Source organism: Thermobia domestica, chromosome 9 (genome assembly GCF_964235325.1).
Source record: "Thermobia domestica chromosome 9, izTheDome1.hap1.1, whole genome shotgun sequence".
NCBI classification, from domain to species: domain Eukaryota; kingdom Metazoa; phylum Arthropoda; class Insecta; order Zygentoma; family Lepismatidae; genus Thermobia; species Thermobia domestica.
The window spans coordinates 62,980,559-62,994,011 of NC_137462.1; the positions used below are offsets into that span (position 1 = coordinate 62,980,559).

The 13,453-nt window shown below is 38.5% G+C and overlaps 1 protein-coding gene across 3 annotated transcripts in view; it reads right to left on the reverse strand.

The window, feature by feature from the left end:
* The window catches only part of fl(2)d (Pre-mRNA-splicing regulator female-lethal(2)D), a 34,247-nt gene that overhangs the window by 2,762 nt on the left and 18,032 nt on the right, over window positions 1-13,453 (reverse strand). For all 3 annotated transcript variants that reach the window (XM_081771209.1, XM_081771207.1, XM_081771208.1), the window contains exons 4-5: window positions 12,252-12,430; window positions 4,358-4,512 (exon numbers count right to left, since the gene is read on the reverse strand). In XM_081771209.1, coding sequence (XP_081627335.1) covers window positions 4,358-4,512; window positions 12,252-12,430 — 334 coding nt within the window. The remainder of the gene's footprint in view (window positions 1-4,357; window positions 4,513-12,251; window positions 12,431-13,453) is intronic.

The following is a 13,453-nucleotide window of genomic DNA, read 5'->3' on the forward strand; positions in this document are numbered from 1 at the left end:
ACCGTAGCCTTACACTTCCGAAATTATGCGACGCCATTAAGCTAGCAGACGATCTTTGCTGTTCACGTCTCTCGCTGCTGCAGCGTGTGAGCCGCGGAGCAATACATTTTGCTTTGTTTACGTCTACTTTGTTCTAAGGCTGGAAAGACTTTAGTTACAGTGTCGAGTGATATACTCCATTGGGATTTGCTTCAGTTTGTTTCAAAAATAGACCGTTAATGGGACAAAGGAGACGGTAGTAAAGGAGAGGAAACATGTACCATTGCGCTTATTTGATGGTGCACTCGCCTGAGAGACATATTTCTAAAGCGCTGCTGTACTTCAAACAGCATTGGTCAACAACTGACAAATACACTACAGGAAAGTTCGAAATGAAACCACTTCGACTAACTTTTCTGACTGATTTATTGGATGATGACATGGAACAGCGGATTCTAGCCTGCTGCTTTACTTGTTTGTTTATTCAAGTTTGTGTTCCTTGTAAGCACGGAGAATACATGAGACGTGGACTGCTAAATCTAACCTAACGTAATGCGTCCAGCCACCGGGACCTCGTGCAGTATCCACTAGCCCAGCAAGGAGGACGCCTTATGTACTTTATGCTATCTAAATCCTGTGTTTGATAAAAAGTGCTGCTTTCTTTTGATTTTTTATATATATATATATATACAAAGGGTCATTCTCATCGCGTAGAGGAATTGGAAAGGAACCAATCGCATGTTATATGAACTGGAATAACATCTAGACGCTTGTTTGGACCTTTTTTTATTTAACGTTCCTTGACTGATGATTCATGCTTGGATATCTTGGAAATATATTTAATACCAAAGCTGCAAAAATAGGATCAAAGAACATCTATGGATACTACAAGATGGAATTCCAGCTCATTTTAGCCTCATTGAGATTTACTTAGAAACCTTCTCCACGCCGTTTTAATTAGCTATGGTCTCAGATTCATTTAAATAGTCACAACGAAACCCCAATCTTACCAATCTCGAAAACTTACTACGAAGAATAATCGAAAAGCACATATATTAACAACATGGAGGAACCCCTCTGAAACACAACTCCACCCATGCTTCGCAACAGGTCACAAAGAACATGTTGATGAATAAAGGTGTGTGTTCACTACAAACGGTGGATACACATATCTACTGGATACGTAATATTTTGATGGGTTGACGGGAGTTCGACGTCCCTCTTAAGCTATGAGATTACACGAGACGAGACTTTCTGTTTAAAGCGAAATTTAAATTATTACTCGCGTTTGCATCCGTCTAGCAAAGTCAACGTCATTTTATAATGTAAAATAATAAATATTAATGCTTCCATTAAACTAACAGCAAGTAAAAGAATCACAATTTCTATATTTATACTGAGAAGCATTTCTAGATTAGCGTAGCTGTCCTTCTTTCTCTTCTTCACAGTATTCAAAATTAAAGAAAACCCAATAATAATGTTTCAGAATATGGACTTCGCAGCGAAAAGACTGCATAGTGCCTCAAGGTACTTTCTACGCACTAAACTAAAACTAAGTTCAAAATGTGTTATTTTTATTTCCCGTTATTGTCAATACTGTGAGGGAAAGAAAGGTGACCATACTGAAATCCCCTCTTACTGATAAAGTACATGTGTTATGTCCCTGCATTTTACTGACACTTGTAAGGTACTCACTTCTGCTTTTATACTTAAGTATAACATGAACTTTAAACAATGTGCTTAGAAACACAATTTTAGGTCCTACCAAATTGAACAGCAGGCAACATTAACTCACAAAATATTTTCATACACAAAAATTTGCCTTAAAAATGTACATTACAATTTCGTAACGGCATTCCTTTATCGAACCTCGAGAGTGAAAGTGGTTAGCTAGTCAGGTCAGTTAATACTGGCTCGCAGATCGGAGATCGAACACTTCAATTTTTTTTTCGTTCCATTTCAACTGCGATGCTATATGGGACGATGTGAATCACATGCGCTTCCAGCGAGGATCGAACGACGACCATTTTAGTCACGAGGAAGCTCTTAACATACATGTAATTCCATGCATCGTTCCTGTTTGTCAGGCCTATGTCCACACCTTCATTTCTTCTCTCTCCCGGTAGGGATAAGGAATACGGAAATAAATGTTTGTCTTGTTGCAAGTACCACGCCTTATTCTTCTAATACGAAATAACAGTAAAGAACACTCCAAAAATCGAACCTACAATCAATACAAATGAATAATAATCTTATTCTAAGATGATGTGACAAACGACATTAAAAATATTCAACAGACAATTTATGTGTATCACCTCCTGTCCAGTGTGTGCATTCCACGAAATCTATTAATATCATCAGGTAGTGTGAAAATATCATGGTATGTAAAGGATATTGAGTCTTCGAAAGTCAGAATTGAGAATACATTTATTGCGATTAGAAAATAGCATTAGAAAGTAGCATATGAACCACTTTGTCCGATGGCCTGCCATTTTTCCAGCAACACCATAATCCCGTGTTTTAGAGCTTCTGTGGTTTCTCGTTAAAAAATTGTGGCACGCGGTTTTCACAGGCCTCTTTTGAAACTACGTTAACATCATTTAGGAAGTTCTGCAGAGATCCGATGGTGCCAGTTCCGGGATGCAGGATAGATACAGTAATATCCTTCAGCCAAGTTCTCTCAAGGGGGAGCACGGTGGCTCAGTGGCCAAGCGTTCACCTATAGTGCATGCTCCCAGGTTCCACAGGTTCAATCCCAGCTCGCGCCAAGTGGGCTTTATGGTAGACAAACACCGTGTTCGTGGGTTCTCTCGGGGTTCTTCCGTTTTCTCCCACTATATCCATTCCATTATTTCATTCATTTCTCATAATCACCGTCTCCTTCAGCCTAGCCGGCATAACTGTGAGACGTAAAACTAAAGATCTCATTTCATCTCAAATTTCCGACAATCGTTCTAGATGTATGCGGTTTGGCGTTGTCAGCTCAGTACACGACAATTTTTTTGTTTACCACTTGCAGCCATTTCTCTTAAATTGACAGGTGGATTCGTGCTAATTGTCAACAGTACAGGTACGAGTCTATTGTTCTGCTCGCCGGCAGCAGCTCGTGATGCACAATGCCCTTCCAATCCCATTAAACGCACAAATTAATCTTCGTGGGCACCACTGTGGGCTTTGTCACACATTATAGAGCCTTCGACCACGATCATTTTCGCACACTGTTGTTGTACATGACCCGCTTTTCATAATTCGTGATCAATCGTTAAAGGAGTCTCTACTTCGTTACTTTTCAGTAGAAATTTGATCGAGTAAATGTTTTTGCATCAGATCATGTGGTACCTTCTTTTTTGTAACCAACTTTCCCAAATGCTTTAACACCGTTTGATAATAGATATTTAAGTCATTGGTGATGTCATGACTGATTACATGCCAGTCTTGCTCAGCTTTTACCAGAGTATCACACTTGCTGTGCTACAATGTTCATCTTACACACTGAAACTTCCAGAACGAAAGCCACTGAACAACCTTTTGGCTATTGCTTTTGATAACGTAGCTTGCCCATAAACAGCACAAATCACTTCACGAGCCTGCGCTAATTTATGCATTTATCGAAATAAAAATGTAGCGCAGTTTTGAGGAAAGTTCATACATCTTTACGACGCAATACCTTATTTCTGATTCTAAGAATTCTAACACTTTTTGCACATCTACTAGCTTCAACTGGCAGCTGTCGAATGATGTTAAGCCCGACCCACTGCGACTCATGTACCCTGAAGTTTGGATCACAAATGCTGTCTTGTGCGCAAAAGGCTCAATAATTTTCAATCTACCTGCTATTTCATACCAATCCAGCGATTAGATTTTTATGTTATTTCAACATTGCTCCATATTTAATGATAGTCAATGGAAATAACTTAAATATCTGTAGTATGAAGGTTTAAATATTTGCAAAAGTTATTCTCAAAATAAATTTTGGAGACAAACTTTAACTTTGTTTAGAAAACAGAAAGCACTATGCACATATTAGCAGAACAAAGTAACGAACAATGAAAACCTGACTAGAACCGTGATTAGTTGGTTAATCTGTGAAGCTTAACGTCCCGTTCAGCATCAAGGCTATACTGGATCTAAAGCTTAACATCAGATCCTACCATATGAGATCTCACCTGGAATTGAATCTGGGTCCCCAACACTGAAGGTTCATACGCTAACCATATTACCAGAAGAGAGTTCACTAGAACTTAGACTTTTTTTTTTTTTTTTTTTCAAAATTCGAATTTAGGACATTTTTTTAAATGTAATTTCAACTTGATTCCTATAGTCAAGGTTCTATTGGGCTTTCATTAACTGACAAGACATTAACTGACAACTCTCTTACCAGATTGAGATTTCTTCACTTCTTCACTGAAATTTTTCTGAAGAGCCAGTTCACCTTCTAATTTAGCTAAACGCCCACTCGATATCATACGGCCCAGTTCCTCGTTTTCCTGATACAGCAGTCGACACTTGGCCATTAAACGCTTACCGGTATTGCTGAAAAGAAATATTTTAAGTAATAATGAGACATACTATACCAAAATATAGCTAAGAATTTGATCAGTGGATTTGTAAAGTATAAATGTAGCAAATTAGCTTTGGCTGAATTAATATATAGAACATGTACGAGGGCGAACAAAACAAATAGCGACAATTCATATACAAGAAAATGTAATAGATAATATAACAAGAATATACACAAGGTTAGACTCTATTAGTAAGCTGAGCACAACAAATTGGACTTCAACTGACTTCGTCATCTGAATTGAAACGATCGCCGGTCAAGAATTTCTTATCTAGTCAAGAAGACGATAGTCTGAAGGTGCCAGATTAGGAATGTATCGTGCGTGCTCGGGCACCTCCCACCGGTACTCAAGAAGACACAACATGAGGGCAAAAAAAATCTTACATTTCCAGCAATAATGTTAGAATTTGTCACGAAGCGCATGCAACTTTGCTAATGTTGTTTCATACGATGTAGCATTCACAGTGGCCCTGCGTGTTAGAGAATCCACCAGTAGAACCTCTTGGATATCAGAGTACAGTTACTAGCACTTTACTCTCAGAGTCACCTTGAATTTTTTCTAGTGCAGGATCCGTATGTTTCCATGCCATGGAAGACCGCTTTGATTCAGGCGTGTAATGCTACGCCCAGGACTCGTGACCTGTAACGATATCTTCCCGAAAACCAGGTCTTCTTTCAACATACCATACTAACTGGTCCGGACATGTCATTGTTCACTGGCCTTTACATGCGTCTGTAAAGATGTTTGGAAGTCATCGAATACTCGCTTTAGCGAAATTTCAGTTAGTCACATACCATATAACACACTGTTCGAAGATGGATTTCCCGATCATTACGAACTGCCTCTTCAATGTTCGTGACTTTCTGTTACTGGAAGCCTGGTACGTAAAAATCTATATGGTTAACACAGCCCTCTTCAAAGAATTTAAACCATCTGAAAATATTGCAACGGTCTGTCAGTCTTCCTCCATATACGCACACTATGTCAGTCGGGTTTTGTTATTTTGTCCCCAAAAAAACTATACCTCTCTGATCTTCACAAGTAGACAACAGATGCTGCATCTTTGCTAGATATTCATGCTTCTGTCGTTGGTGGTATATCTAATCGAATAACTGCCGACTACAGTGTGAACTGGTAACTTTTCTTTCAATTTTCACGTCCTAGATCAATATAATATTGCGTGGAAAAATTGTTGTCCATTATTGATCGTTCTCGTCATTTTGTTTTGTGTGTCAGTACTTAGACAAACAAAATAAAAATAAAATCATATCTTACCATGTCAATTCTTAAAAGCACGTACTACTTACTCTAAAAGAAGATTTCGTGTTAAATAGGTTTATTATAATTATTGATGGTAGTATTTAAGCAACTTCTGTTTAGATTCCTCTGCGGTCTTACAATTAGATAAACGAAAAAGAATAACACATTTATATCTGAAACACAATATTACTGGGAAACAAGTTTTCAAACTTTTTAAAAAATAAAATAGATAAAGATGGAATGCTTCTGTTCGTGTCAATGAAATGGAAGTGTCAAGTTCATTACTGAACTTCCACCCTAGAAAAAAAGAAAGAAGAAAAAAGGAAAGAGAAGTCAGAAGACATTACCTTTGGAATTCCCTAAAAGCATAGGATTTACCATGTCCCTGGCAACTCTGAAGAAGTTTGATCCTTTGGATTCTCATAAACAGTGAGAGTTGAGAGAGGACACAAGTGCACTCCCAGTTCATTTCCTCACCTGAAACTTTTATTTTTCTCTGCAATATACACCGACATGAATGCCGGAATCTGTGAAGCAACTTGTATGATCAGTTTAAAAAAAACAGGTCAGAAAGCTAATTTCAAACTTACGAAAAAAAGAAAAGTCCTTAAGCTTTCTGTTGTCCAGGATACAAAGTAACACCCATCCATTCTCTCAACCACGTATTTTTTTTATATAATTACAAGCACCTACTAGCAAAGATTTTTAAAAATATTTTTTACTTATATCAATGAATTAAGCAAAGTATTGCTCTAACATCCATCATTCTTTCCTACGGAACACACACACTACATTTCCTAATATAAAATGGAACGAAAACAGTAAAGTATGCAAAATCAATGCAATAATTATGACAATAACGTTTATCTTGTTCGCAAACTAAATGAACGAACTGAACTGCAACTCTGACTTATTCTTTCAACTGAATCAGAACAATCTAACCGGCAAAGTAAAAGAATGAAGATCTCCATCTCTAATTAATTTTAAAAAATAAAAAATAGTATTAGATTCCTATAGGATAAGAAAATAATAGTAGTTTTCTGTCGATTCTACGTGAATTTTACTACTTTCTAATCTACCTTAATAATGTACTCAACAAGTACTTAAATAATATAAGAAACCATTTAGAAAGAAATATACCTTAACTTGTATCCTACAGAAAATAAAAACTTTCCATACCATCTCGTTGTTCAACTTATGAATAATTATCTGTAATACTTCAATAACTGTTCCAACTTCATCTTCAGGAAGTCACTGGTCAGTCTGCTAGGACATCACCGTAAGAAATCCAGAGCAACCTGCACGACGCCAGTCTATTGTTTCGGTGCAGAAGGCATTATCAGTGGTTGCGCGTCAGGCGAGGAGTCAGTTTAACTGAGAATGGTACATACACAAGAACTTAATGAGTTCGATAGGGGAGTCACCATCGGTTGTCATATTGCAGGTTTGTTGAATCGTGCCATTAGTGCCCAATTACGCCACTCAAAAACAACAGAGGATGATGTAATCCTGATATGGAAACGTCACGGTGTCACCAGTGTCCCTGAACGGCCCGGAAGATCCTAGAAATTGACGGACAGGGATTTCTTGACGCACTCGCTGTCAAACTGTATCTGCCATCCAGCACGAGTTCCACACTCTATCGGGCATATCAATTCATTGAACACTGTCAGGACAGAACTGCATGACTTGTTTTTCATGGTAGAGCAGCTGCCCACAAGCCACACATCCCTCCAACGAACAAAGCCAGGACGTTGGCATGGTGTATACGAATCATCGAAACTGGACCCTAGACCAATGAAAACGTGTGTTTTGTGTCAGATGGTCAGGTGTGGGTGTGGGTGTTGCGACAACCCGGGGAACGCTTCTTACCAGACTGTATTGTGCCAGTAGTGAAATTTGGTGGTGGTGGTGTAATGGTGTGGGGTGCATTTTGTTGGTTCGGCCTAGGCCCGCTTGTTGTTGTGCCTGGTAACGTGACAAGTACAAATTATCTCGACATTTTGGACAATTCAGTGCTTCCCACATTGTGGAAATTCTTTGGAATGGACCCAATCGCCTGATTTGAACCCTGTGGAACATCTGTGAGATGAATTGGAGCGGTGTTTAAGGTCCAGACCAACTCGTCCAAATTCACGTGTCGCATTTGGAACAGCCTTGCAGGAGGGGTGGGTTGCCATCCCACCTGATACCTATCAGCAAATGTTGGAAAGCTTTCCTCGGAGGATACATGCTGTGATCCAGGCCCTACCAGATATTAGTACGTCACGATTTGCTTCATTCCAAAAGTTGTAGTGTAAAAGATGACTTTTGGTAGATAGCGTATATATAACGGTAACAAGAAAGTTCTGTCGGTTGTTGTGGAGGTCTGTGTTCTATTGGCCCTCACACCGTGAGTTGAATGCGAATGGAGATAAGGCGAAGGTCAGTTGTTGGTATCAGTATATCCAACATACTATCTGGTTGTTGCAGTCCAGTTACACTCTGAACTTGCGTAAGGACACAGTGAACATGGGACCTCCACAGAGCGTCATAAGGGCGTGTATGGTGTACGAGTTCAAACTGGGGTTGAACACCGCTGCAACGGAGCGGAAGATATGTCAGGCCTTTGGTGAGGGTGACGTGACTACGCGGACAGTGCAGCAATGGTTTTAAAAAGTTTAAGGACGGTAACGAAACAATCGAAGACGCACTACGTACCGGAAGACCACACATGTACAAAATGAAGATCTTTAGGCAGCAATTGATGTGAATAGCGGCAGACATGTAAGAAACTGGGACTACAATTCAGTATGAGTGGAGAAACCATTCGGCAGCACCTCTATAAACTTGGGAAGCACTCCAAGTTGGGTCCGAGGGTCCCACATGATTTGACTCCGGGCCAGAAGGTAACGCGAGCAGACACCTGTGTTTCTTTGCTGTCTCGTCTGAGGAAGGGGCTATTTCTGGACAGGGTGTTGACATATGATGAGAAGTGGGTCCGGTACGAAGCTCCACGGCGCCGTCATCATTGGTTGTTAGCATCCCTTGAACAGGTTCTAAAACAGCCGAAAGCAGCACTGCACCAGAAGAAGGTGTTCCTGTATGTTTGGTAAACTGTTCGCGGCATCGTGCATCGGGAACTGCTATCACCTGGTCAGGGCATCAATGCAACTGTGTACTGTCAACAGTTGAGCCGTGTTCCAAAAAAACTCAAAACTCTGGAGCCAACACTTGTGAATCGCAAAGGAGTCCTTCTGTTAGAGGACAAAATAAGCCCCACGTGGCTAGAATGACCCGGGACACCATTCTACGCCTTGAATGGGAATACTATTGCATCCGCCATACTACCCGGACATTGTACCGTCCGATTATCTCCTGTTCCATTCCTTGGACAATCACCTTAGAGGACGCCAGTTCAAATCCCTAGTAGAGGTGAAAAATGCACTTGATACCTTCTTCGCTTCACGGCCCACCTACTTCTACCGCAATGGAATCCATGGTTTTCCAGAACGTCGGCAGAAGGTTATCGATGGTGATGGGGACTATTTTTGATCTTCCAGGTACATTTTAGGTGGCATATTGGTGTTCGAAGGTGGTGGGTGAAAAAGTGACAGAACTTTCTTGATTACCTTTGTATAACTAACTAACTAACTAACTCTATAGCCTATGGAACCCGGAGGTTCAATGCCGCGTTCACAAAAGCTCTCCACTGACTTCTATCCTTAGCCAATTGGATCCAGTTTCTACTTTGTATTCCTATCTCTGCGAGATCCATCTTAATACTGTCCTCCCATCTAATGGCCTAGGTCTTCCGAATGGTCGTTTTCCAGTCAAGACTTTGAAAGCGTTTCCACTTTATTTCCATTCTAGCTACATGACCCGCCCACCTAAGCCTCCTAGACTTGACGACCCTATAACCATATAAATTATGTAGTTCCTCGTTATGAAGTTTTTGCCATTTCCCATTCCCGTTCCTCTTGGGTCCGAATATTCGTCTCAGGATCTTGTTCTCAAATACTTTCAGTCTATGTTCTTCCCTCAGAATAAGCGACCATATCTCGAAACCATACAGAACAGCAGGCGTGATTATCGTTTTGTATATTTTAAGCTTCAAATTCCTCGACAGAATTCGCGACGACAAGAGAATTTGAACCGATTAGTAACACGAGTTCCCTGCTTTTAGACGACATTTAATTTCTTCGTGAATATCATTTTCGTCTGTTAATATTGATCCAAAATAATTGAATATTGAATAATATTTTATCAAAAGTATTATTTATTATTTTAATGCATCCATAATTTGCCGTATTACGTTCCCGACGCACTTCCATGTATTTAGTTTTCTCTGCATTTACTTCTAAACCCATGTCCCTGCAAGCGTTTAATAAGATCTCTGCATTTCTTTCTATTGTTCTCCTATCATCCCCTATTAAATTTACATTTACATTTTACATATATATAAAACTTAAGGGAAAATTAACTCAAATAACTCTATATAATACTTTTCGAGGTTCAGTGTTCCAACTAGCTAATTTAAAAACGAATTACCTAAAAAAAAATCCACTCAACTCAGACAAGTTTTGTGCTGAATCCGTTGTTTAGACTAGTTTGCAGTTTCGTTGAAGTATGTCCACAAAATTAAAATTATAAACAAAAAAATAATGCATCATACTTATAGCGCACCATTGTTACAAGTAGTATGTGTGTATAAAGTATATTTTTTGCATCATCATCATCCTAGGTATTCTGCCATCATTGGCAGGTCACTCGCTGCAATTGAGAAGTTTCCATGCTCCACGGTCTTCCCCTAACCTCTTCGTCTTCACATATGATTTCTTTGTTTAGATATCGTCCATTAATTGTGGTCTCCTTCGCCCTCTTTCTCTCTCTCTATCTTGCCACCATACCCTCTAGCACGGCCCTCATGATACAGTTCCTTGTTACTCAACGTCCCAACCATTATCTCTTCCTCTTCTTAATAATATCCAAAATTGTTCTTTTCTCCCCCTCCATTTCCAACATCCTCTCATTCGTTTTCCGCTTGACCCAACTAATTCTTTCTATTCTTCTTCACATCCAGATTGCGAAAGCTTCCAATTTTTTTTTTTTTTTTTTTTTTTTCATCCTTTTTGCGTAATGTTCCAGATTCTGACCCATATACTCGTAGTACAATATTCCACACGAAGTATTTGAAGTCTTTTTCTCAACTCTTTATTCAAGGTTCTACAAAATAGTCTTTCCTTTTTCCTAAAGGCTTTTTTTCGCCATTCTTATCCTTGCCTTTCTTTCACGTTCACACTTCATATCATCACTAATACTACCCAGATACAGAAAAAATACACCATTCAGAAAAGATAAACCAGGATCTCCTAGTAAGCAGTATATTTTGCTACACAAAGTACATAAATAAATAATTTCTACCAGGAAAATGAAAACTCTAAACTGTTACTAGTAACTACTTAGCGCCAAAAGTTTCTTTTTCGATTTTCTAGAAGGTTACTTTGTTCAACTCGATGTGATTGTTCGACTGATCCATGTCTTATAATTGGATGTCATTTTGGTTAAAAAGGAATTAAAATTTTAGGCTATATTTAATTGACTATACTGCTTATTTCGATTGGATTTGAGTTTAGCGTCCCTTTCAACCAGAAGGATATATGAGGCGTGGATCTACGTGGGATACGAACCAAATGACTCCTACCGGGAACTGAACCCAGTTTTCCGCGTCAAAGATACATACGTTATCCACACAGCCACGAGAGAGCTCTTATACAATGCGGCTCTCAATTTCACTGTCGTCTTGCTAGTGTGACAATGAAGAGCTTAGTGAGAATATATTTCAATATAAGTTTTATTTCTTGGGTTTACAAACTGACTGATTTTTTTCTATTTCTTCTAAAACTACGCATCAGATTTCACAGTCACGCAAAGCATTTTATTCAGCTCAATAAGTTCTATCGATTGGTATAAGACTCATTTTTAGACGAACACTTTTTTCTATTAAACACTAATATTATAGAATTTTCTGTTTAGTCATTTACATATCATAGATGCAAATCTGTTAAGTGCAATTTTCTTATTTGGCAATTTAAAAAAAAAAAAGTAAAATATAGTATTATTGTCATGAATAAAAGAGAAATATTTTTCGTTCTATTTTATTTATGTAATTAAAGATCGTAGCCTCCCATTCCAAGATTATTTTCTCTATTTACTGATTAATGCTTACTGTCAATTTCTTAAGTTTGACAGATTTTCAATAAAGTGAACGTGACTGGACGATCAAAAAAAGTACATAAATTTGGCGCCTTGAGTGCAAAAAATACACTCAACATCTTTTAAAAAGAAGTATCAAGTTTTACACATGCAACAGAAACTAACATCGGAAAATGGATACGAAATATAATGAGACGTGGAATTGAATTAAAAATAATTAAAAAAAACTTGTTCATACAAGACAGACTTTATTACCTGTCAGGTGTAAATTTCCACGCACTGAGTTCATTTTGCGTCTCCTCCAGCCGAGCTCTGGTTGCCTGTAGCTCTTTTCGTAGGCGCTGCAATAATAAATTGACTGCTGGATCAAGCAGTGTGGAACGAAGGGCTGCCGCTCCGGGGACTTGAGCAGCTTTTAACTCAGCAATCTGGTTCTGCAATAGAATTATCGGTGAAATATGTTAACTATCTGTTTAACAGAAAACAAAGACAAAATAGAACTTTATTAGCCCGATTATTTTTACTACAAAACAATTTCGAAAAACTATGTATTATAATTGGAGTTCTTTTTACTTGAAAAACAAAAGTTTATTTCATACCATGAAGGACTGTGCCATCTGCATCTCTCTCCCACGACCGTGCAGTGACTTGCGTGATCGTCAAGATCCGATGTATATAGCAAGTAGAGAATAGTAATGAATCGATTTGATTAACACGTAGAATTTGTTATTAGAATATTTCCATTACGCTTTCACCGGGTATTCTAATCAATCTAAGTTTACCACCACAGCACTAAATGTTCAACGATTTATTTTAAACAACCCAATGAGGCGAACACAAAAAATAGATAACGTCGATAAGAAACAGGTTTCCATTACGTTTCTTCTTCAGTTCCTCTCGTAACCATTGCCACAAGCGCAAAGAATGATCCCTTTACTCTCATAGGAAGGAAGACAGGGAAAAGGAGTTTTTGTTTTTGAAATATCTTGCATAAATCTATTTTTCTCGTATAAGAAAGCCTGAGGTATGGCAGAAGCTGTGGAATGAAGAAAGTGGGAGAAAACGAGAGAACATGTTATTTCTCAAAATTTCTCACCCTCTATGCATTTTTATCCTCAAATTAAACGGCACTGAAAGTGTCATTATTCATTTCAGCAACCGACAAAAGTATAGATTGGACATTCGATCATTTTAGATTTTTCAATCTCATTTTCTTCCCCCTAAAGGTGCTAGGATGTCTTACTCCCACAGTACATTTTTTTTTTTTTAGATTGTAAGTCAAATGTGTATCAAGTTTCGTTGAAACTGCTCCAGGCATTCCAGAATTATGCTGGAACATAAATACATCTTTACATACAGTACACTTTCGACTATCCAGTCTATTTCAAAAAGAAACTTTACAAACCCACAATGAAGAGGAATAATTTTCTGAACAATCTACTCGACTTGTAATGCCT